Source organism: Nerophis lumbriciformis, linkage group LG27, assembly GCF_033978685.3.
Source record: "Nerophis lumbriciformis linkage group LG27, RoL_Nlum_v2.1, whole genome shotgun sequence".
In the NCBI taxonomy this organism is placed as follows: domain Eukaryota; kingdom Metazoa; phylum Chordata; class Actinopteri; order Syngnathiformes; family Syngnathidae; genus Nerophis; species Nerophis lumbriciformis.
The window spans coordinates 28,473,040-28,498,821 of NC_084574.2; the positions used below are offsets into that span (position 1 = coordinate 28,473,040).

Here is a 25,782-nt window from a genome sequence, read left to right on the forward strand (position 1 = left end):
ACACCATTAGCAGCTTTTTCATATTTTCATGGATCAATGGCCACCGTTTAGATATTATTTTATCATCCTTGGCTGGTGTTCTGACTCTTCCTTCTTCAATATTGTGTAGACTAGCAGTGTTACACACAAACTGCACCTTTAGTTGGCTACACGTTCGGTCATGTTGTTATGGATTTCTTTGTTTAATGAATAAAATCTACTTAATCCAAGCACTGTCCTTCAAACTCACTTTCTTTGTTCCAATGGTTGGAAAACAAAGTCATGTCAATCTCCAGCTATATATTACTAGCATGTAAGACCAGATGTTTTGTTTGGATCTTATTTTCCGGGGGTTCATTCTGAAAATCGCTACACCAACTAGTGGTGGGGAACATCGTAACACATTTTTTTGCTCACAACTTACAGCATAACAATTAGCTAAGATACCTTGCATGTCAAAAACACTCGTGAGTTGAGGAACTACTGAATTAAAAAAATATAGTCTTCAACAGTTTGCTTACCCATCCGTTGAGTGGTGCCCAGGTAGGAACCCGAATACACAAATCCCTCAAGACCCGGATCACAATAACAGCAGATTTCAGGTTATTGACTTTTGCCTGAAGACACAAATAAGATATTTGACTTAAGGACTTGCAGCATCTAAGGTCATCTCCACTCTTAGTTCACCCGAGAGGAAAGCATAGAGAGGCGGAAAATGTTGAGCCGTTAAGATATCATTGAGTGCTACTTTTAAGATACGCTGCCAGTTGTTATCAAATACAAGTCAAAATTGACTAGTGAATAAAAACTGATGTAAGTGTGCAATTTGGAATGAAACAGTCAATCACTTCTCTTGACTTCAATTAGTGAAAGCGCAACTTCAAAGATAAACGACTAGATCAACAACTTACACTCAAATGTTCTGTTTTTCTCCTTAGGGAGAAAAACCCAAAGACATTCAAAGGCACAGTTGAACCTTACGTACAAATAATGACGTGAATGCAAACCTGGAACCACTTGGCGTGGCGGAGAGACGCCAAGGAAGTTAGGCATTTCTGTCTGTCCAGAACGTCCGGCAGATCGTTGTCTGTTCGCGATTCTATTGACGAGGTGGAGTTAGAAGAAAAGGTACAGTTTGACCAAGGGGGTTGGCTCTGTCGTGCAGCTCAAGGAACAGCAGCTTTCCACAAACCACAAGCAGCAGGGAGAGGAGATCTTATACTTGTGTGGTCATTTTAGAGCTACCTTTAAGTCAAATGGTCACTAGTTGGGAATCCCAGCTAACCTTAACAGAGATTGTGCCCTAATAATACCCCCACTTTTGCTAATTCTGCAGCAAATTGGTGACTATTCTCCCATTGTAAACTACTATAAAGACCCCTTTCCTGCAGTTCCTTGGCTTGGGTTGGCTGCTTTCCCCTCATGAGACAGTGTGTCCAGTTGGTCAAAGGTCCAGTTGTCCTAAAAAAAAAACTTCACAAACTAGAAGTCAATCAGAGGTGAATCACAGTCAAAACCTTCACGTCTACGACACTCTGCAGCAAAACTGATGGCATAAAGTCTGAACACACCCTGCAGTAGTTTTATTTTATTTTTTCTAAATACTGTATCTCTTTTCTAAACTTGTAGATGACAAGATTGTTTAAAAAGTATGAAATATCCTGCAGTGACAACCCAACTGTACTAAGATTAAATAAATAATGATAAAACAAAATAGAGCAATAATGTCCTAATTATACAATTAATTGTTTTGAGCAAAAGTGATATGCATATATGCAAATACTCCAGCATACTCTGCAGTAGGCATTTTTTTTTTCCAGCATGTCCAGTTTCACCAAAAGTTGTAACATAAGAAAGAAATAGACCACAAACAATTATCCAATGCAGTGAACGCTGGTTTTTAGGATATAACTATTAAAATTTATATTTACACATGGGCCCGAAGACTTTAATTGTCCTTGTGGAAATGCTTATTCCATTAGACAATATACATGTATTGATGTTTTGGCCATTGGTAGTCAGCTTCTAATGTTCATAAAAATGTATGCAAACAAGAGATATTCTCAAATAATATGACCATTGAGGGGCTGGGATTTCATCCAGTCACATTGGGGCACCAATGCATCAGTCAGGTTTAGGACCCTAAAATTAAGTGGTGACTGCTCATAATTTGCTTTAACTGAGCTGCAGATGAATGTTGTTTTTATTAGGGCACTAAACTGACACTATCCACTGTATATTTTACAAGATGAGTGAAATATACCCTCTGTTAGATTCATATTGTCTTTAAAACAATTCCATCTACATGAAAATCAACTGAATTAGGGATGTAACAATAAACAGTATTAATGACAACCGCAGTAAAACTCCTGGAGATCAGTATTGACATTTTAGATTAAAATGATTAAAAAAAACTGATTTTGATAACTGCACTTTAAAAAACTCACTGACTGACTGGCGCAGGCTCGGTTACTTAAATGCTAACATGAAAAAAAGAGACATGAATTAAAGAAACATTAACATCTTACTCCATTAAAAAACGACATACACTCAAAGTTCGATATAACGCGGTTGATGGGGGCCATAAAATACAGATCACTTTATTCCAGAGATCCTTTTTTTTTTTAACCCTTTTCTTTTAGAAAACGTTATGACCTGTAACTCGGCTGCTTAAACCTGTTTGGTGGATAGTGACTCCACGTGACATGACTTAAGTGATAGATTTTGCTCTCACATCACAGAATAGGTCGGGCACTATATACCAGTAGATTTGGACATTACTGGGTCGAAATTTTGTTATTTTTATTTATTTATTATTAATATTTTTTTTCTTTTTGGAGAGTTTCATATAGATTTACTTTGTAAGTGTTACGATCTGGTCGCACATTTGCGAAGGTCATGTCTCTCCGGATGGTTGCAATGGACGGCAGGAAGCAGCTTGCAGGTAAGAATGCTTGTTTAATTCCAGTACGAGGCACGAAAACATACAGGGCATTAGCCTAACCCAGGGGTCGGCAACCTTTACCAGTCAAAGAGCCATTTTGACCAGTTTCACAAATTATAGAAAACATTGGGAGCCGCAAAATTTTTTTGAAATATTAAATGAAATAACACTGCATACGAAGTTTTTTTTTTTGCTTTGTGCTATGTATAACCAGGGGTCTCAGACACGCTGCCCGCACCTTTATGTGGAATTTGAACGCTGGTGCGGCACGCAAGTTTTAATTGACTGGCGCTTGTCAGCGTCATGCGTGCCATGATGGTACAGCATACAGCACCCACTCCAGTCAGCGTGCCTGATCAGCCACACGTTCTATGGGGCTTCCGCTTTGCTCACGTGGGCAACAGCAAGGCATACTTGGTCAACAACCACACAGCTCACACTGACGGTATAAAAAAAACAAAAAACTTTAACACTCTTACTAATAATGCGCCACACTGTGAACCCACACCAAACAAGAATGACCAACAAATTTCGGGAGAACATCTGCACCGTAACACAACATAAACACAACAGGACAAATACCCAGAATCCCATGCAGCCCTAACTCTTCCGGGATACATTATACACCCCCGCTACCAAACCCCGCCCACCTCAACCGACGCACAGAGAGAGGGGGGGGGGTTGATGTGTGAGGGAGCAGGGTTGGGGTGGGGGCGGGGTTTGGTGGTAGCAGGAGTGTATAATGTAGCCCGGAAGAGTCTGGGCTGCATGGGATTCTGGGTGTTTGTTCTGTTGTGTTTATGTTGTGTTAAGGTGCAGATGTTCTCCCGAAATGTGTTTGTCATTCTTGTTTGGTTTTGGTTCAAAGTGTGGCGCATTATTAGTAAGAGTGTTAAAGTTGTTTTATATGACCACCGTCAGTGTAACCTGTGTGGCTGTTGACCAAGTATGCCTTGCTGTCACGTACGTGTGCAAGCAAAAGATGTATATTGTATAACAAGTGTTGGGCTGGCACTCTGTTAATACAGATTGTAGAGGGCGCCAAATGTTGTACCATCATGGCACGCCCTTATTATAGCCTCAAGGGTGAAAATCGGTGAATATTAATCCCGGGAGTTTTCTGCGAGAGGCACTGAAATCCGGAAGTCTCACGGGAAAATTGGGGGGTTCAGCAAGTAAACTGCTGAGCCGCATCAGAGTGATCAAAGAGCCGCATGCGGCTCCGGAGCCGCGGGTTGCCGACCCCTGGCCTAACCTGAAGCTACCTGAACTCAAAGGGTCGCCAACGGCGAACAACAAGAGAGTCTAATCCCTAATGTCCCCAGGATGCATCACGGCTGTGCTGTGTCATCACTACTCTTTCCGTTTTTATTCAAGTCAATGTGTCAGTTTCCACAGCCTGCGGTACGGAACCGCCATGGCATTGCCGTTCCGGATCCATTCCCTAAATATACGCAGAGCTTCTATTTTTGGCCGTTCGCCGCAACACTGATCAATTCAGCTAAAATCTGCTTGTGTTGGACGGGAAGTCATTGGCTGATGGGAGGGGATGGACATGAATTCAATTTGTGAAAGCTTTTTTTAGACATACTTTTTGGAGGCGGTATAGTACCGAATATGATTCATTAGTATCGCGGTACTACCGGTATACTAATACCAGTATACCGTTCAACCCTATTTCAGTGTTTACTTGATCACATGATTATGCGCGGATTTGCAAGATCTCGTAGAAGTTCACGCTATTACGCTATACGGCGGCGCCGTAACAGAACGGCGGTGAGGATTGCCGGACGACAGGTGGCGGCACCAGTCTGTGGCGATTACGCACCGCAGCCGTGACACTTCCTGTAGAAATCTGGGATAAGTGCAGCAATGAAGACGTGTGGCTGTTGCGTAGAGTAAATAAACCAACACAGGATAAGACCAGTAGGGACTGGTCATGACAGTAAGTTTCTAAATAAGCTATATTTTGGTGAAAAATGAAGCAAGTGACTTTAGTGGAAAAGAAAACGGGGAAAAGATCAGGGTTCATGACACGATCGCGTTATATAAACATTGCATTATATTGAACCTTGTTGTATTGAACTTTGAGTGTACCCCAATCTAAACTTGTATAAACACATTATTGTCTGAGCGACTAATCTATTCAATTGAGCATTTTGAATCTACAAGCTGTGCTCTTAGAACGGAGTGATCGTTCGATACTCAAGAGGATTACGAGACGGGGGTATTTTTATGGTGTGTTTAAGGACCACTGAACAGATTTAGAAAACCTTTATGTGTCTACCAGCCTTTATTGAGTTTGCTGCCCAACCAACCAAAACCTGGGTAAGCAGAAGAAAACAGATGTTTGTCTGTCAATAGCTGTGTTTCCATTGCAGTTTTTTGAAAAAATAAATATATCCAAAATTTCAACAAAGTACATTTGCAACTTGAACGAGTTTCCATTAAAGAGTGTTTTGCGTCTTGAGCCGTAATTCTTGTAAAATCTCATCCTGCAAGACTCCACTTTTAGGAAAATATTGCTGCCACCGTTGTTGCCGTGATGTCAATAGATGTCGAAGGCAGCGGGTGATCGCTCAAAGGCAACGTCCTAACGGCCCCCTTGACATTGTTCAAGCATGTGGGTCGGCCTCTATTGCTGGGAAGGAATCCGTGAGACGGCCCACTGCGCCGGTGCCGCCTCGCTCCCCCAAGCCAACCGATCAGAAGCGAGATAAGACTACCCGTCTGCCCTAGTTGCCCTGCGTTGGCGCCCTGCCGGTTCAGTGTTTATATGTGACCAGCTGTAAATGCGAAAAAAGTGTTTCCATCCTGCTTTTGCAAAACATTTCAATATCCAAACGTCTCAAAACCACCTCACAAGAGCGCACAAGTTAATTAACGATATTTGAGAGTTTAAAAAAAAAAATTTAATATAGGTGTTTTCATTACCAGTTTATTACTGCGATAGTTAGGTTTTGCAGATTTCTAAGGATAATGGAAACGCAGCTAGAGAAACTCCTTTTAGTAGCACACATTTGTTGTAGTTCCTACTTACTTATAACTAATAATTATGTTGGCAGAAACCATCCCTTGGATTTGTACACCCTGATCCATGACTCATAGAAAGTAACAAAAGTTTGCAATACTTTTATTGAAATACATTGATGTGTGGTATTTGCGAGTAAAATGGCACTACGTGCAGCGCTCGAGTACATCCCATTTGACTAATGCAAATAATCTGAACTAGAGATGTCCGATAATGGTTTGCGGTGGGCGGGGTTGGGGGGACGGGGTTTGGTGGTAGCGGGGGTGTATATTGTAGCGTCCCGGAAGAGTTAGTGCTGCAAGGGGTTCTGGGTATTTGTTCTGTTGTGTTTATGTTGTGTTACGGTGCGGATGTTCTCCGGAAATGTGTGTCATTCTTGTTTGGTGTGGGTTCACAGTGTGGTGCATATTTGTAACAGTGTTAGAGTTTTTAATATGGCCACCCTCAGTTGACCTGTATGGCTGTTGATCAAGTATGCCTCGCATTCACTTATGTGTGTGTAAAAGCCGCATATATTATGTGACTGGTCTGGCACGCTGTTTGTATGGAGGAAAAGCAGACGTGACGACAGGTTGTAGAGGACGCTAAAGGCAGTGCCTTAAAGGCACGCCCCCAATATTGTTGTCCGGGTGTAAATCGGGAGAAATTCGGGAGAATGGTTGCCCCTGGAGATTTTCGGGAGGGGCACTGAAATTCGGGAGTCTCCCGGGAAAATCGTGAGGTTTGGCAAGTATGCCTACGTCCGTGTTTTACCGGATATGTACCGCTCAGTACAGCTGCGTTTTAAAAAGTAATTAATTTGACTTTTTGAAACAGATACCGATAATTTCCGATATTACATTTTAAAGCATTTATCGGCCGATATTATCGGACATCTCTAATCTGAACTTTATGAGTCATTTCACTCATACTCTACCAAAACTTTTTAGAGCATTTTTTTGGTGATCAGTTTTGCTGCAGTCGCCGCAAATACAAAATTTTAGTATCAAGGACATGCAAAGCGCGCTGGAAAGACTTCAGTTTAAGCATTAACACATAGAAATATGTACAAGACTAGGGCACTGTTATCAATTAGTACTTACAGAACACTCAGAACAGTGAAGAGCCAACATTCATTTGTTGTTCACTGACCTATACAAGTGCTACTGACCTCAAATGGAAGAGGATAATCGAAAATGTGACGTTTGAATTCCAAAGTCGGTAGAACAGTGCAAGATGTGTGCGCACAGATCAGACCTGTGATAGAACCTTTTTAGGTAGGGCACACTCACTTGCATCTGACGTCTCACTCTGCGGTTCCACCCTGACCTGGGGTGACGTGAGATGCAGGGTGAGAGTCAGAGCTGACTCCTTGGTGCTTTTTACAATGATGGCTGCATCCATTGGACATGGGACCACTGTGTACAACCCGGCAGAATCGGTCTGTTACAAAGAGGAACAGCACATTAAAATACCAAAGACAGACTGATACACTCACCCCGAATATTAATTTAAAAAGGTTGTCTGTGCATCTTTGCCCCAGAACAGTTAACAGCAGAATGTGTACAATGACATAATCGCCTCACATGAGCCAATTTGACACACAGTAATTGGAAAAAATTTAATTTGTATTGCCTTACAACTGTGGATGTTAAAAATAAACCACTATTTTTGGAATTTTGCCTGTTGTCCACAATCATCATGCGTAACATGACGATGGATGTAATATATATGTATTTCTCATTCTAAATATTAAATAAATGCGATCAAAAGTTTGCTTACAATGGAGCCTATGGGTTCCGCCCATACAGCCCTTAAAAAAACATCCAAACACCTCCATTGATGTTTTATACATGATGTAAGTATATATGTAATCAGGATTTCCTGTGGCGGTGAGGGCGTGGTCACAATGATATCATGAGTACTTTGCAACGATATGATTTTCTTAGAAAAGGCTAAAAAAAAAAAAAAATCGTTTTTTATTATTAGTATTAAAAAAATATATATCGTGTTGTCGTATTTTAAATTGTTGTTGCTTTTTGTACAAGGTACTTTGTTGAGATTTTTTGTGTGTTTACAGACTTTTTTAATATTTAAAACAACGAGCAATACATCTAGCATCTTCTGGTGTTACTATAAAATGTACTCGTGTTTGGAGACTCTGAACCGGTTGGAATTGTGCTGTTTGTTATCATGGCCAGGTCTCCCTTGGAAAAGAGATCTTTGATCTCAATGGGATTTTACCTGGTTAAATAAAGGCTAATAATAATAATAATAATAAAAGATAAAAAGAGTGTCGGCGTTTATGTGATTTTTTCTGGGAGCTACAATATTATATTACTTTATTTGTTGGCAAGTACAAAAAAAGCCCTTATTTTCAAGGGGTGGCAATAATAAAAATGCTGTGGCGGCTCGCCACATTCAGTTCCATTAAGGGGAAACCCTGGTAACGTAGTTTTGGTTTGTATTTAATATTAACGTATTTTGATCATTTTAAGCATTGATTTCAAAAACGCATCACAACCTTTGCTGTTTTTTTTTTCTTTATCACTGATTACTGCTCATTGCCAACTTTATGAGAGCAAACAAACATGTAATAAAACATCACTGTCAAATTCATATATTTCCATTTAAATGAAGAATGACCATAATCCTCTAGATGTAACAGGGTGGGAGGGCGGGGGGAACCAAATGTTTTTCTCGCCATTTCCGGACACTAAACGGCTGTCAAAGTATACCAGCGGTCGGATTACCTCCTCAAACTTCTTCTGTCCAGGTGAGATGCATGATTTATGATCTACAACAAACTTCAAGGGAGCAAGAAAGCGAGAAAGCAGCAGACCCACTTGATGATGTAAACATAGGGACACACGATTGTGAGCACAACGCCGCTATAAATTGTTTGTCTGCATAAAACAACATAATATTATCACTAATACTTGGTTTATATTCAAGTCACGAAATGTAAATGGAGTAATGTTGGCACTTTTTGAATGGTTATTTATTAGATTTTATGGGCAAAATAGACGACCTCCCTTTGGCTGCTCTGTAAGCAGACTTTTATTTACGTTTATTTAGTATTTGGAATGCATAAAAAACAATTCCATCCATCGTCATGTCTTTCATAATGATTGTGAACGATAGGCAAAATTTTAAAAAGTAAAGTTCCTCTTAAAGCAAATGTGATCTCCAAATACTGTAAATTGTAGAATAGAAAGTTCCTATTGTTTTTCAGATGTTGGATGGTGTAAATTTGCACATTATAGCTAGTAAATGTGTACTAATGTGGACAGATATATTATTAAAAAGCAAGTCTTCTCTACTGTTTTGTGAGAAAACATTTTTATTTCATACATATAAATGTTTATGACCATGATAGTGCTGCCCATACATAAAATTTAGAACAATTTGGAAACCTGTTACTTTCTCGCTCATAAACACATTCACTGCATTCACAAGTCTTTGTGAATGCAACATTTTGTTACAACTCTGTATGGTAGATGACATGTTAACTATGCTTCTTTACACACCTGGTCTAATAAGGCACAGGAGCGGGGATCAGTGAGTATTCACAATTTATTTAAAAGATGATACTTCGCTTCTTCCATGAGTTGATAAATCATACACTATATTGCCAAAAATGTTTGGCCACCCATCCAAATGATCAGAATCAGGTGTCCTAATTACTTGGCCCGGCCACAGGTGTATAAAATCAAGCACTTAGGCATGGAAACTGTTTCTACAAACATTTGTGAAAGAATGGGCTACTCTCAGGAGCTCAGTGATTTCCAGCGTGGAACTGTCATAGGATGCCACCTGTGCAACAAATCCAGTCATGAAATTTCCTCGCTCCTAAATATTCCAAAGTCAACTGTCGGCTTTATTATAAGAAAATGGAAGAGTTTGGGAACAACAGCAACTCAGCCAGGAAGTGGTAGGCCACGCAAACTGACAGAGAGGGGTCAGCGGATGCTGAAGCGCATAGTGCAAAGAGGTCGCCGACTTTCTGCACAGTCAGTTGCTACAGAGCTCCAAACTTCATGTGACCTTCCAATTAGCCCACATACAGTATGCAGAGAGCTTCATTGAATGGATTTCCATGGCTGAGCAGCTGCATCTAAGCCATATATCACCAAGTCTATGGCAAAGCGTCGGATGCAGTGGTGTAAAGCACGTTGCCACTGGACTCTAGAGCAGTGGAGACGCCTTCTCTGGAGTGATGAATTATGCTTTTCCATCTGGCAATCTGATGGACGAGTCTGGGTTTGGAGGTTGCCAGGAGAACGGTACATTTCGAACTGCATTGTGCCGAGTGTGAAATTTGGTAGAGGAGGAATTATGGTGTGGGGTTGTTTTTCAGGAGTTGGGTTTGGCCCCTCAGTTTCAGTGAAAGAAACTTTGAATGCTCCAGGATACCAAAACATTTTGGACAATTCCATGCTCCCATGGAATTGTGGGAACAGTTTGGAGCGGGCCCCTTCCTCTTCCAACATGACTGTGCACAAAGCAAGGTCCATAAAAACATGGATGACAGAGTCTGGTGTGGATGAACTTGACTGGCCTGCACAGAGTCTTGATCTGAACACCTTTGGTATGAATTAGAACGGAGACAGAGCCAGGCCTTCTCGACCAACATCAGTGTGTGACCTCACCAATGCGCTTTTGAAAGAATGGTCGAAAATTCCTATAAACACAATCCGCAACCTTGTGGACAGCCTTACCAGAACAGTTGAAGCTGTAATAGCTGCAAAAGGTGGACTGACATCATATTGAACCCTATTGGTTAGGAATGGGATGGCACAAGTTTATGTGTGAGTCAAGGCAGGTGGCCAAACTTTTGGCAATATAGTGTAACTGCAACAATCCAGCCTGTCCAGCGAGGCTCGAGACGAGGAAACATTGATCATCATGTACAGTGAATGTTACAATCTAACACGTAAGATTCAAACAAAACTTACATTTTTTGTGCAGCGCTAGTGTGGACCAACTGTTGTTTTTATCTAAAAAGCCTAATTTTTAGCAAAGAATGACATGAAGCATTTGCAACTGTACCTCTAACTGGCTGCCCAGACTTTCGGCCACTTGTTGAAGCAAAGTGATGGTGGGCTTGTTGAAACATAAGAGCACCAGTTCCAGGTTCATGTCTCCTTTGAGCAGAAGTCCTTTGGCCAGCAGACCCACCCTCATGATCCCATGCAGGACACGTTTTTGTGCACTTGCGTAGTGGAGGAGGCAAAAATTAACATGAAAGAGAAAAGAAAGAAAAAAATGAATCCAGGTTAGTTCAAAGTTTATCATATAAACAAATTACAAACCTACCATTTGGTTGACTTACCTTTTGGCCTCTTGATTTCCTTTGATAATCTGTTTATCAATTTCTTCGGGCACATTTTTTAGTGCGCATTCCACATGGGAGACAATTGTCTGCACCGCCTCTAGCTCCACTGCAGAGGGGTAAATCTCGGCATGTTTGGCCATCATGCGGTGATCGTTTGGCCCCATGAATATCGGGCTAGGCAAAGCAGCCTTTGGGGGAAGAGCAGGGAAGAATGGAGCACATATTTATCGTCATCAAAATTAGCATTGCATCGAACCAATGTTTTACCGTTTTCCTGCTAAGGGTCACAGGGAAGCTAAAGCTATCCTTGTAGACAGAGTGAGACGCCAGGAACATAGTGGACTGATTGGTAGTGAATTAATTGGCATATCGGACTTATGTGCGGCACGTGTGGCATCAAGTACAAAACCCAAAACCAGTGAAGTTGGCATGTTGTGTAAATCTAAATAAAAACAGAATACATTGATTTGCAAATCCTTTTCAACGTATATTCAATTGAATAGACTGCAAAGACAAGATACTTAAAGTTAGAACTGGTAAACTTTGTTATTTTTTGCAAATATTAGCTCATTTGGAATTTGATGCCTTCAACATGTTTTAAAAAAAAGCTGGCACAAGTGGCAAAAAAGACTGAGAAAGTTGAGGAATGCTCATCAAACACTTATTTGAAACATCCCACAGGTGAACAGGCTAATTGGGAACAGGTGGGTGACATGATTGGGTATAAAAGCAGCTTCCATGAAATGCTCAGTCATTCACAAACAAGGATGGGGCAAGGGTTTCCACTTAGTGAACAAATGCATGAACAAATTGTCCAACAGTTTAAGAACAACATTAGTCAACGAGCTATTGCTAGGAATTTAGGGATTTCACCATCTACTGTCCGTAATATCATAAAAAGGTTCAGAGAATCTTGAGAAATTACTGTCCCTAAGCGGCAATGCCCATGACCTTCGATCCCTCAGGCGGTACTGCATCAAAAACAGACATCAGTGTGTAAAAGATATCACCACATGGGCTCAGAAACACTTCAGAAAACCACTGTCAGTAACTACAGTTTGTCAATACATCTGTAAGTGCAAGTTAAAACACCAATATGCAAAGCGAAAGCCATTTATCAACAACACCCAGAAACGCCGCAGGCTTCGCTGTGCCTGAGCTCATCTAAAATGGACTGATACAAAGTGGAAAAGGGTTCTGTTGTCTGACGAGTCCACATTTCCAAATTGTTTTTGGAAACTGTGGACATCGAGGTCCTCCGGACCAGAGAGGAAAAGAACCATCTGGACTGTGATTAAGGCTGCAGCTAACGATTATTTTTCTATTGATTAATCTATAGATTATTTTTTCGATTAATCGGTTAATCTATAGATTATTTTTCGATTAATCTATAGATTATTTTTCCTTTTACCGATTATTTTTTTTATTTAAAATGAAGATGAAAAAATAAATGTAGGCCAGTTTTTTCAAAAGGCATGGCTTTTATTTACAAAAAAAAAAGTATGGCCACTCAGTCAACATTGACAACAACATGACAAAATATTCTGTAACAATGTAAACATTTAACAAAATTAAAAGTAGCTTATTTGCTTTTAATGCGCAAATATAAAAGTAAACATCCAGTGCAAATCTTATTATTCTGCAATAGTATAAGCATTTCAAAAGTAAAAGTATTGCTTATTTTGCTTTAAAATGTGCAAAAATAAAGATAAACATCCAATTCAAAAAAGTGCAAAACAGAAATATTCTGTAACAACAGTGTAAACATTTCAACAAAAGTAAAAGTATTGCTTATTTGCTAAAATGTGCAAAAATAAAGATAAACATCCAATACAAAAAAGTGCAAAACGAAATATTCTGTAACAACAGTGTAAACATTTCAACAAAAGTAAAACTTTTGCTTATTTTGCTTAATAACACAACAATGATAGTATGATTAAAGTGAAAGTTAATTGTTCGTTTGTACATAGTATACGTAATTGTTAATGTTGTAAAAGGTATTTGCACAACTAATTAACGTTAGCGTTAAAGAGGAGCGCGTCTTTGTAAACACTGAACAGGCACGCCAAACGCTCCTCTCAGAGCGAAACGGTGCTTTAGTTTATGAATTTACAACGCAGATACAAATGACACATTCATGTTTTTGTGTAATGATGACAACGTATACTCACGCGGACGATTGACTAGTTGATGGTGATGGCAAGAACGCTGCCGTTGTGCTGCTATGATAGGCCATTTCCGCTCGACACAGTGTGCATACAACAACATTATTAGCAGAGGTGGGTAGAGTAGCCAGAAATTGTACTCAAGTAAGAGTACTGTTACTTTAGAGATTTATTACTCAAGTAAAAGTAAGGAGTAGTCACCCAAATATTTACTTGAGTAAAAGTAAAAAGTATGTTGTGAAAAAACTACTCAAGTACTGAGTAACATACACACACATATCATATATATATATATATGTGTATATATATATATATATATATATATACACACACACACACACACACACACACACACACACACACACACACACACACATATATATATATATATATATATATATATATATATATATATATATATATATATATATATATACATACATACATTTATATATACAGTATATAATTTATATTTATTTATTTTGCCGTTTTTGTTTACATGTTAAAGGTGTTTTAATAACTATACATGCATGTTTAACATATAGATTCCTTTCTTTCATGAAGACAAGAATATAAGTTGGTGTATTACCTGATTCTGATGACTTGCATTGATTGTAATCAGGAAGCAGTGCTGGTAACGTCCACGTTTTCAAATGGAGGAGAAAAAAAGTTCCTCCTTTCTGTCTAATACCACATGAAAGTGGTTGTTATTTGGCATCTTATTTGTCCACCTTCCATATTCGTTTTTATACCCTTTACAAGAAATACATTGGCGGCAAACTCCATAGCTTGCTAGCTTGTTTGCGCTGGCTTTCGGAGACTCTTATTTTGAAAGCGCAGGCGCGATGGAGCGGGACTTTTATTGTGAAGACAGGAACTGTGCAGTCAGTCTTTACGGTTGAAATAAAAAAAGAGTCTTTTTTCCTTCACACTTTTGATTGATTGATTGATTGGAACTTTTATTAGTAGATTGCACAGTACAGTACATATTCCGTACAATTGACCACTAAATGGTAACACCCGAAGTTAGCTCGGAGCCAGTCAGGTCATGTGACCCCTGGCTCTGTTTGATTGGTCCAACGTCACCAGTGACTGCATCTGATTGGTGGAACGAAGTGAAACGTCACCAGTAAGGCAGGCACTTTGAAGGTCTGTCTGACAGACCAAAACAAACAAAGCGTGCATTAACAGATCGATAAAAATTAGTAGCGAGTTGAATGTAGATAAAAGTAGCGGAGTAAAAGTAGCGGAGTAAAAGTAGCGTTTCTTCTTAGGCCGTTTATTGAAATATTCCCACACTTTTGACGACTTTTGGCGTGCTTTTTTCCCCTCGCTCGCACCGTCTGCTTTGCGCTCCGCCATGACGGTAGTGTGACGTAAATATGCGACGCGTCGACGAACAAAAACGTCCTCGACGTATTTACGTAACCGATGACGTCGACTATGTCGACGCGTCGTTTCAGCCCTAACTGATAGGCACAAAGTTAAAATGCCAGCATCTGTGATGGTATGGGAGTGTATTAGTGCCCAAGGCATGGGTAACCTACACATCTGTGAAAGCACCATTAATGCTGAAAGGTACATACAGGTTTTGGAGCAACATATGTTGCCATCCAAGCAACATCTTTTTCATGGACGCCCCTGCTTATTTCAGCAAGACAATGCCAGGCCACATTCTGCACGTGTCACAACAGCGTGGCTTCGTAGTAAAAGAGTGCGGGTAAAGGACCTATAGTGCAGACCTGCCTCCCATTGAAAATGTGTGGCACATTATGAAGCGTAAAATACGACAACGGAGACCCCAGACTGTTGAACAACTTAAGCTGTACATCAAGCAAGAATGGGAAATAATTCCACCTGAAAAGCTTAAAAAAATGGTCTACTCAGTTCCCAAAGGTTTACTGAGTGTTGTTAAAAGGAAAGGCCATGTAACACAGTGGTAAAAATTAGCATGTGGTCTTCGCTTTAATAGGCACTGTGCCTTGAAAAACCACAGGGTGCATTGACTATTTAAACAGCTACCTAAAGTGAGGAGAGGAAGTATTTGATACGCTGCTGATTTTGCAAGTTTTCCCACTTACAAAGCATGTAGAAGTCTGTAATCTTTATCATAGGTACTCTACAACGGCAAGTGACAGAATCAAAAACAAAAATACAGAAAATTATACTTTCTGGTTAATAGGTAATTAATATGCCTTTTATTGCATCACATAAGTATTTGATATGTCAGAAAAACAGAACTTAATATTTGGTAAATAAATCTTTGTTTACAATTGCAGAGGTTAGACATTTCCTATAGTTCTTGACCTGTTTTGCACACACTGCAGGAGGGATTTTGGCCCACTCCTCCATACAGATCCTATTGAGATCTTTCAGGTTTTGGGGCTGTCGCAGTGCAATACGGACCTTCCTCTTTCTAAAGATTTTCCATTTGTGTTCAGGTCTGGAGACTAGCTAGGCCAGGGGTCGGCAACCTTTACTAGTCAAAGAGCCATTTTGAACAGTTTCAAAAAACAATGGGAGCCACAAAAATCTTTTGAAATTTAAAATGAAATAACACTGCATACAAAGTTTTTTTTTTGCTTTGTGCTATGTATAAACCAAGGGTCTCAGACATGCGGCCCACACCTTAATATGAAAATTGATTGTTAGTGCGGCCCGCAAGTTTTATATGAATGGCGCTTGACAGCGTCATACTTGTCAACTCTCCCGGTTTTTCCGGCAGACTACGAATTTCAGGGCATCTATTCTCTCGGACGTGCCGTGATGGTACAGCATTTAGCGCCCACTACAACAAGCGTGCCGGCCCGGCGAAACGTTGTACAGGGCTTCTGCTTGCCCACGTAAATGACAGCAAGACATACTTGCTCAACAACCACACAGGTTACACTGACGGTCGCGGTATAAAAAACTTTAACACTTACTAATAATGCACCACACTGTGAACCCACACCAAACAATAATGACAAACACATTCCGGGAGAACATCTGCACCGTAACACAACATAAACACAACAGAACAAATACCCAGAATCCCATGCAGCCCTAACTCTTCCGGGCTACATTATACACCCCTCGCTACCAAACCCCGCCTACCTCAACCGACGCACGGGGGGGGGGGGGGGGGGGGGGGGGGTAGCCCGGAAGAGTCAGGGCTGCATGTGATTCTGGGTATTTGTTCTGTTGTGTTTATGTTGTGTTAAGGTGCAGATGTTCTCTCGAAATGTGTTTGTCATTCTTGTTTGGTTTTGGTTCAAAGTGTGGCATATTATTAGTAAGAGTGTTAAAGTTCTTTTATATGGCCACCGTCAGTGTAACCTGTGTGGCTGTTGACCAAGTATGCCTTGCTGTCACTTACGTGTGCAAGCAGAAGATGCATACAACAAGAGGCTGGGCTGGCACGCTGTTAAAACAGACTGTAGAGGGTGCTAAATACTGTACCATCATGGCACGCCCTTATTATTATTGTAAGGGTGAAAATCGGGGAATATTAATCCCGCCGGGAGTTTTCTGCGAGAGGCACTGAAGTCCGGAAGTCTCCCGGGAAAATCGGGGGGTCGACAAGTATGCAGCTGAGCCGCATCAGAGTAATCAAAGAGCTGCATGCGGCTACGGAGCCGCGGGTTGCCGACCCCTGAGCTAGGCCAATCTAGGACCTTGAGATGCTTCTTACACAGCCACTCCTTAGTGGCCATGGCTGTGTGTTTCGGGTCGTTGTTATGCTGGATGACCCAACGGCAGCCCAATTTCAATTATCTAACTGAGGGAAGTAGATTGTTGGCCAACATCTCGCAATACATGGCCCCCTCCATCCTTCCCTCAATACGATGCAATGGCCCTGTCTGCTTTGCAGAAAAGCATCCCCAAAAAATGATGTTGCCACCTCCGTGCTTCATGGTTGGGATGGTGTTCTTGGGATTGTATTCATCCTTCCTCTTCCTCCAAATACCACGGGTGGAGTTTAGATCAAAAAGCTCTATTTTTGTCGTATCCGTAGGCATGACCTTCTCCTATTCTTCCTCTGGATCATCAAGATGGTCATTGGCAAACTTTAAACAGGCCTTGCCATGCGCTGGCTTGAGAAAGGGGACCATGGGTGCAATGTAGGATTCAAATCCATGACGGCGTAGTGTATAACTGATCATTTTGAGATTGTGGTCTCAGCTCTCCTCAGGTCGTTGACCAGTTCCTGCTGTGTAGTTTTGAGCTGATCCGTCACCGTTCTCATGATCATTGATGCTCCACGAGGTGAGATCTTGCATGGAGATTGACCATCGTCTTGAACGTCAATTATTTCAAAATAATTGGGGTAATAACCACTGGCTTGAACAAGAAATGCATTAATTAGCTTAAATTACCTTACTCTTCAACTTTCTCTCCTTACTTTTGCCAGGTGTGAACTTGTTTAGGTGTGCGACCAGCTGCTGACGCTTACAGGCGATTTAGATGCACTTTTCCCCCCCAAAATAAAGCAATGAGGAATGTTTATGATATTTGAGCTGTTTTTTTTAACTTATTATAGCCAATAGTACATATACAGTAGACTATATCCATTCATACAATATATCATAAAAATGTGTTTTTATGTTTGAAAAAAAAAAAGAAGAAAAAACTTATTTTGAAGGTCTGGTGGCTTTAATCTCTCAGTGGCGTTGTAGGGGAAACCCTGTATATATTAGGGCAGTTTTTATATGCATGCAAAGTGCCATGTTATATTTGTTGTTTACAGAAGTCTTTTGTTCAAGACAAAAGTATTGCTTCCCAGAGGATGCTCTTAAATTAGTTATTTTTAAAATTATTCTATAAAAATCACAATTTCTATATGGACTAAAAAGAACAACCATTATTCAAATTTTAATTTTGCTGAGAGTAAGATGGAGTGTATGCAGTGTCATTTCAAACTACTACTTTTTGATCAAAAAAAGAAAACCTTGTTTTGAATTAATCACACTTGTGATTAAGGGCTATATAAATAAAATTTGATTGATTGAATTATCTCTGTCATTTGTATTCAATGGTTTCTTCAAAAAAGGTAAGGAAAAACAAAATCTGTACTAATTGTAAATCAAATTTTTTGTGAAAAAAATCTGAGGCCTATCCAAAACATTCTTGCCACTTCAATTTACCGTACACATTAATATTTTTAAGTATTTTTTTTTGGAAGTATAGCACAATATCACCGTATCGTGGGCTTAATGCCGTGATAACATTGTACTATGATATTTTGATACCGTTACATGCCTAATATCCATCCATCCATTTTCTACCGCTTGTCCCTTTTGGAGTAGCGGGGGGTGCTGGAGTCTATCTCAGCTGCATTCGGGCGGAAGGCGGCGTACACCCTGAACAAGTCGCTACCTCATCGCAGGGCCAACACAGATAGACAGACAACATTCACACACTAGGGCCAATTTAGTGTTGCCAATCACCCTACCCCCAGGTGCATGTTTTTGGCGGTGGGAGGAAGCCGGAGTACCCGGAGGGAACCCACGCAGTCACGGGGAGAACATGCAAACTCCACACAGAAAGATCCCGAGCCCGGGATTGAACTCAGGACTACTCAGGACCTTCGTATCGCGATATAAATTTTAGGCCATATTGTCCAAATTTATTTTGGAGTCAGACTTGACCTAAAAGTGTCTCCAAGAACCAACATAGGCACAACAATGAATAACTTTGTAGAAGATTCTAAAAATAAGGGACTGAGGTAAGATTAATCAGGTAAAGAGGGGTACCTTGTGATACTGTGGATGATTCGCTGGCTCTATTTCAGCAATATAGTGGTGGTAGTGTCTCAGCTCGTCCTCGTAGCACCGACAGTCATACCAGTAACGCAGCTCCTCATATCTGCAAAGTGCGTAGAATACATTGAAGATTTTGTAACTGTTCCAACAAGAGGCTGCTAAACCGCATATTTTGTAACTTGACATACATGGTATCAGGCTTTGCCTTAGTATGTAGGTACTGTAAGATATTTGCAATAATCAAAAAATTGGTCAGAAGACATTTCAAGTCTATATTCTCGGTCTTTATCAAAGTTATTAAACATTTCCCTTCAACTTGGTGTAACATTCATATGCAGACTTAAATCATGGCAAATGGCCCAAAAAAGTAAAGCTTAAATTATACCCATTCAGAAAGATCCCAATATTATAGTTAGATAGTATTAATCCTACAGTATAAGTAGGATCTTTACAATAGATATTTTTGTCACACTGTGGAACATATTGTATTGTATTAAATGTATTATACTAGATTGACTGCATCACTTCATTCTGTGATGATAAACAATTATATTTTTTATGTTCTAACTTACAGCACTTTGACTGATGGGTCTGTTTTATTTATTTTATATTATCTGAAGCAACATGTTCAACATTCAATACTTGCTTTTGTATAACGCAGCAAAGTTCAGGTATTCCCCTACAATTGATCGTAGCGTGACTCTTTTACGTGAAAACAAATTAAAGTAAGACACGAATGGATACATATATATATATATATATAGCCTATTATTTACGCACTATTGAATATTGATGTACCAAAAATTCGGCCACTGAAAGACTTTGGTCACCAAAAAAGGAGGTTGTGTGACGTTGGCAAGGCGATTTGCGACAGCTACCACGACTTTATTCTCATCGACTGTGGTAGCGTCACAATGCATTGACTAGAGCAGGGGAGCATAGAGTGGGTTGTTCCACTGCAGCCAAATTAGACCATCATTGGATAAATGCTCAGCTATGTCCCGCCTATGGACGCCGAGCGTCTCTGGAGGTAAACGAGAAGTGGGCTCAGCCCCTGCTGAACCCACTGAATCCTTTTTGATTGGAAGGAATCAAATCAATCAGCAATCTTGAAATATAAACCACTGCCAGAGCATTTTTCAAGTTTTCTTCCGTTGTTTTGTTTTGATATGGAGAATTTTACTATCCTGCAAGTGACGTTTTCTTTGCAAAATCTAACATCTTTAAATATTTTATCTGTTATTGGAGACTGTACTCGTGTTTGAAAAAATGAGCTTCCCTACTTGAAAGACCAGCAGCTGCCACTGGTCACATAATTGATAAATAGAGGAAAACGATATAATATAGGAAAAAATAGACATTAACACTACTGACTAATATACTCAAACTCTCACACTATTAACTAGATCCATTCGACGTCCATTGCACCGGTCCCCTCCAAAGTTTCTCATTGTAGCCCATTGGGTTGAGTTTTTTCTTGCCCTGATGTGGGATCGGAGCCGTGGATGTCGTTGTGCCCACTTGTGATTAAGGGCTATATAAATAAACTTTGACTGATTGATTGATTGATAATAACAGATATTTGTCTGTATGTTTTGTATGTTAAACCTTTGTTTAGCCTTTTTTTAAATAAATATACAGTATATGCATCATCAACGATTAGGCAAATTATAGGACGCACCTCCACCACCAAAAGTATAATGGCAGGCTGGGGGAAACCCTTAAGAGTTCAACATTTTATCAATATGGGATCAACAATAAGGCCATGTCTACACTAAGCCGGATAACCCCTTAAACAAATAATTATTTAGCTTAAGCCCCGTTTCAGCCTTGGATAATTTTTTACACGGGTAAGTGCGCCGTGTATTTCTTGAATCTCCGACTCTTAGCTTTGTATGGACTCGTTGATTGTTTACAAACTGGGTTCGGAGAGGAAGTGAAGTCAGAAAGACCGCGCTCCACACAGGAAGTGACGTCAGAAAAAACGCGCCACAGCCAGCTTCATAATAAAGCGGTTTCGTAACTTGGAGCTAACCACTGGAAATATGAAGGCGAGTCATCCAAACATGCCCGTGTTTCTCCTTCCGTTTGTACAGACGCCTGTGGAAATCACACATGAATACCTTAAAAGAAAGTGATTGCAGCTAATTCGAATGTCCAGGTCAGCTGTGATTCTACTTAGCGAAAAACTTTGTCCATTTGTCGAAGGAGAAACAACGAGAATGCGAGCTCCCGTGGATGTGATAAAAAAGGTAGCGTGTGCTTTGTATTACCTGGTCGTCGAGAGACGACTACGGAAAACGGCGAAAGCTTTTGGACTGGCAAAGCAGACTGTATTAGTTATTGTCCGCCATGTATGTCGCGTACTCAACGTCTAGGTCCAGAGTATATAAAGTCACCAAAAACTAATGGACAATGAAGGTGAAGGCAGAAGAGTGAGGAGTGTCCTAACTAGATATCTAGAGCCGGAGATTGATTGTTGTAAAATGTTCTTTATCACTTAGTGTACTTTTACGTGTTAATTAAAGATTTGATTAATTTATGATGGCTCAGGTGTGATTCACTACAAAAGGGCCCCACAGCACACTGGATTCCAGTTAATTGAGATACCACAACACTGGACATTGTTCAGATAAGTTACATTTCAGAACTTGCACACAAAGTAACACTTGTGACTATGAAGTGCGCATTTTCCGTGCATGCTTATCATGTCGCATTGCGCCGGCGGACGGAGGAGGGAAAGGGTTCTTAAACGGTGGCATTTTTGTGTGTGGACACGGATAAAGTTAGGTGGGATTTACCCTGGATAACCTTATCCGGCCGGCTTAGTGTAAACGGGGCCTAAGATACAGAGTTTAATGTTATTGATCACAGCTTTTCTTTTAGAATCAGAATCAGAATCAGAATCAGAATCAGCTTTATTGTCATTACGCAAGGTAACGAGATTGAGGCCATTCCATACAGTGCGATGTGTGCATGCTAGAAAAACAATGTGCAAATATATAAAAATATAAAAAATGTAGAAGTGCAATGAATATGGTGTGAAACGAATATATACATGAAAAAAAAAAGTTAGGGAAGTGATTAAGGTATCAAATTAAAGGCCTGTTGATGCTTTTCGATACATTATAGGCATATTACACACATTTTGAAACATATCTTCATCGAGGAATGTTTTTTTTAAACCTTCCAAGAAAAGTCCCATTGAGATTAAATATCCTTTAGTATATTACCTTATTGAATACCAAAGGGGTGGAGTGTTTGATTTGACTATTGGTATCAATCCACAAGTGTAACACATCTCAGGGGTCGAATTTAAACACGACCGCCCTTGTGATTTGCTGTAATGCCCTAAAAATTGACCCTTGACTTTTTACTTGTTAATGGAGTAGGGATGTAACGATAAATGGTATAATGATAGACAGCGGTAAAATTCCAGAAGGTTAGTCACACCGTTTAAATTTTTATTTACCGAAAAGCCGTCATTTAGTAATGCATTTTAGGCAACTGCTTACTTTATGAATACTGAAGCGCCGCAGAGTCTGCGCATGCGCACTTGAGCCATTCGGCTCGGGAAACATGGCGGCGACTCCATGGACTTTGTTTTGAAAGTGTTCCCTCCGAGCTAACGGAGCCGATCGCTTCGTTTCAATCGCTTCTACTTCAGTGGAGTCTTGGTGTGCTATTAAAAGCTCAAGGAGAACAATATTTGATGTTGCAGTTTCATTTTGAACGTGCAGCTGGCGTCCTTCCGCCAGCTGCTGGGACTGAGAGTTACCATGCATAAGGCGATGCGTCGGGAACGTAGTCACAACTTATTTATAAAGTCTTTAGTTTGTTTACTGGGATGTTCACCCGTCCTTTATTTAACAGCTAACTTTGTTAGTGTTCCAATAACATCAATACTAGCTCAAATGTTTTGTCATCTCACCGAATTGAACGCAGGCTGAGTTGTCCGTGAGGCACAAAGATTGTGTGTTAGAGGTGAGGTATCACTTCTCTTTATTTTTGTTGGCCAAACTGTTGCACTGAAGTACATGGTTGTTGTTGAAAAACAAAGCTTGTTTAGTTGACTTTATCTTTATTAGTCAAACTGCTTTGTTTTATATTGATATCAAAAGAGTAAACACCATGTTTTTTTTTTACATTACTTGTTTTTTTTCCATCCCACAAAGTAATTACTTTACAAAACATTTATGTGACATAGCATTTTGTTAATGTTTTATGGTGTATAATTAATTCTTATATGACATATTTCTACTCAATGGAGCTGTTCTGATACAGCATGTACATGTACACACATTAGGACATTTAAATGTAAATAACTTAAAAAAATACATCTCTCTATGAAAATGTAAAACTAGAGATAAAGGCATCATGTAATAAAAAAATCTGACACGCTGATACTATTAATGAACAAAAACACAAATATTTGTCTTTAAAAATATATAGATCCAGAATGTAGAACATTTTTACTAGATATTACAAATTACATGATGGCGTCGCATTTACACCCAAACACTGCTTTACCAAACATAGTTAATAGTCATGATTAATAATTGTGATTTCAATATTGATAAAAATAATCTTAATCATTATTTTGTCCATAATCGTGCAGTCCTATGCATAAGACTTGACCTCATATTAACACTATTTTTATCTATATCGACAAAAAGTGCAGTTACGTCTTATATCCATAAGATGCCATCTTGCGAGTTTTTCCACATTTATTTTCATTTCTTTATAGTATTCTTTTGTTTCTGCCATATTACTTTGTTTATAATGCTTGTGTTGCTTTCATATGCACATTCAGCTTTCTACTTGAGGCACATAAGGTATATAAATTTTGAATGTGTGTTTAAAAAAAAAAAAAAAATTGGTTAAAGGGTTTGGGACGGCGTGGCGCAGTGGAAGAGTGGCCGTGCGCGACCCGAGGGTCCCTGGTTCAATCCCCACCTAGTACCAACCTTGTCATGTCCGTTGTGTCCTGAGCAAGACACTTCACCCTTGCTCCTGATGGGTGCTGGTTAGCGCCTTGCATGGCAGCTCCCTCCATCAGTGTGTGAATGTGTGTGTGAATGGGTAAATGTGGAAGTAATGTCAAAGCGCTTTGAGTACCTTGAAGGTAGAAAAGCGCTATACAAGTACAACCCATTTATCATTTATCATTTCAGTATAAGTCGTTTTTGAAAATTTTAGGCACATTTAAAATGACCGCGATAATAATAACCGTTATTATATATATATACATATATATGTATGTATATATATATATACATATACATACATATATATGTATATATACATATACATACACATATATATATATATATATATATATATATATATATATATATATATATATATATATATATATATATACATATACATATACATATATATATATATATATATATATATATATACCGGTATATGTATATATATGTGCGCTTTGGAGCCCCTGCCGCGAAAGAAAATAATGTTTGTCTTGGTGCCTTTCCAACTTGCCTTGGTGCCCTAAAATATGAGCCTCCTTTAAGGCAACACTTGCCTTGACCTTAAAAAGTTAAAATTCTAGGCCTGCACAAGTATAATGGTAACCTGACTCTCCCCAGATCCTTGTAGTTCGCTGAGCTCCACACAAGGATCTGGGCTCGAAGGCAATGCAAACTCCTTCAAAATAGCAAAAAATAATGAACCAATCAGGATCGCCGGGCGGGATTTCATAGATGTGACGTTGACTATGGACTGGACTCTCACTATTATGTTAGATCCACTATGGACTGTACTCTTACAATATTATGCTAGATCCACTCGACGTCCATTGCACCCGTCGGCCGGAGGGGGGGGTCCCCTCCAAAGTTTCTCATTGTCCCATTGGGTTGAGTTTTTCCTTGCCCTGATGTGGGATCTGAGCCGAGGATGTTGTGGCTTATGCAGCTCTTTGAGACACTCGTGATTTAGGGCTATCTAAGTAAACATTGATTAATTGATTGGTTCAAACAACAAAGGTGGCTCGCAGCGAGGAGTCGTGTGCTGACATATTTTCTTTGCACAAACGACATCGATCGTCTACTGACATTGCTGCGTTGTTCCAGTAAAAGTTCTCTAACTTTTCGCTCTGTCGTTATCTAATATGTCAGATGTTCTGTTTTGGATTTCCCAGCGTCACGTTCATCAGCGTCACGGGTTGATTTTGATTTGAGTGGTTGAAGTAGCACGTCATTCAAGATAACGGACAAGTGGTTTATCCAATCACCTACACTGATTTTTTTTTTTACAAGGCCCTGCCTTCTGAAATACATCTCCTATTGAGAAGTCCCAGATCCTTGTGTGGAGCTCAGTGAACTACAAGGATCTGGCGAGAGTCAGGTTAGTATTATGACAGGCTGGGGAAAACCCTTATCCCTTGTGTAATGCTCATATTGTTGTTACTCAGCCAGCGTTTGTGGGTCTGATGGACCCGTTGCATTTTGTGGCTTTTAATGCCTCACAATCAAATACTTTTATGTTAAAATACAGATGTTTATTGGGATAAGGTAAACATCTGTTCGGTATTTTAACATAAAAGTGAGTTTAAAGCTTCTGTGAAAGGATTGCAG

At 39.8% G+C, this 25,782-nt stretch overlaps 1 protein-coding gene across 3 annotated transcripts in view; it reads right to left on the reverse strand.

The window, feature by feature from the left end:
• The window catches only part of LOC133624555 (interleukin enhancer-binding factor 3-like), a 38,532-nt gene that overhangs the window by 11,340 nt on the left and 1,410 nt on the right, over positions 1 to 25,782 (reverse strand). For all 3 annotated transcript variants that reach the window (XM_061988213.1, XM_061988215.1, XM_061988216.1), the window contains exons 3-8: positions 19,172 to 19,283; positions 11,269 to 11,459; positions 10,986 to 11,148; positions 7,226 to 7,376; positions 987 to 1,078; positions 501 to 596 (exon numbers count right to left, since the gene is read on the reverse strand). In XM_061988213.1, the coding sequence (XP_061844197.1) occupies positions 501 to 596; positions 987 to 1,078; positions 7,226 to 7,376; positions 10,986 to 11,148; positions 11,269 to 11,459; positions 19,172 to 19,283 (805 nt within the window). The remainder of the gene's footprint in view (positions 1 to 500; positions 597 to 986; positions 1,079 to 7,225; positions 7,377 to 10,985; positions 11,149 to 11,268; positions 11,460 to 19,171; positions 19,284 to 25,782) is intronic.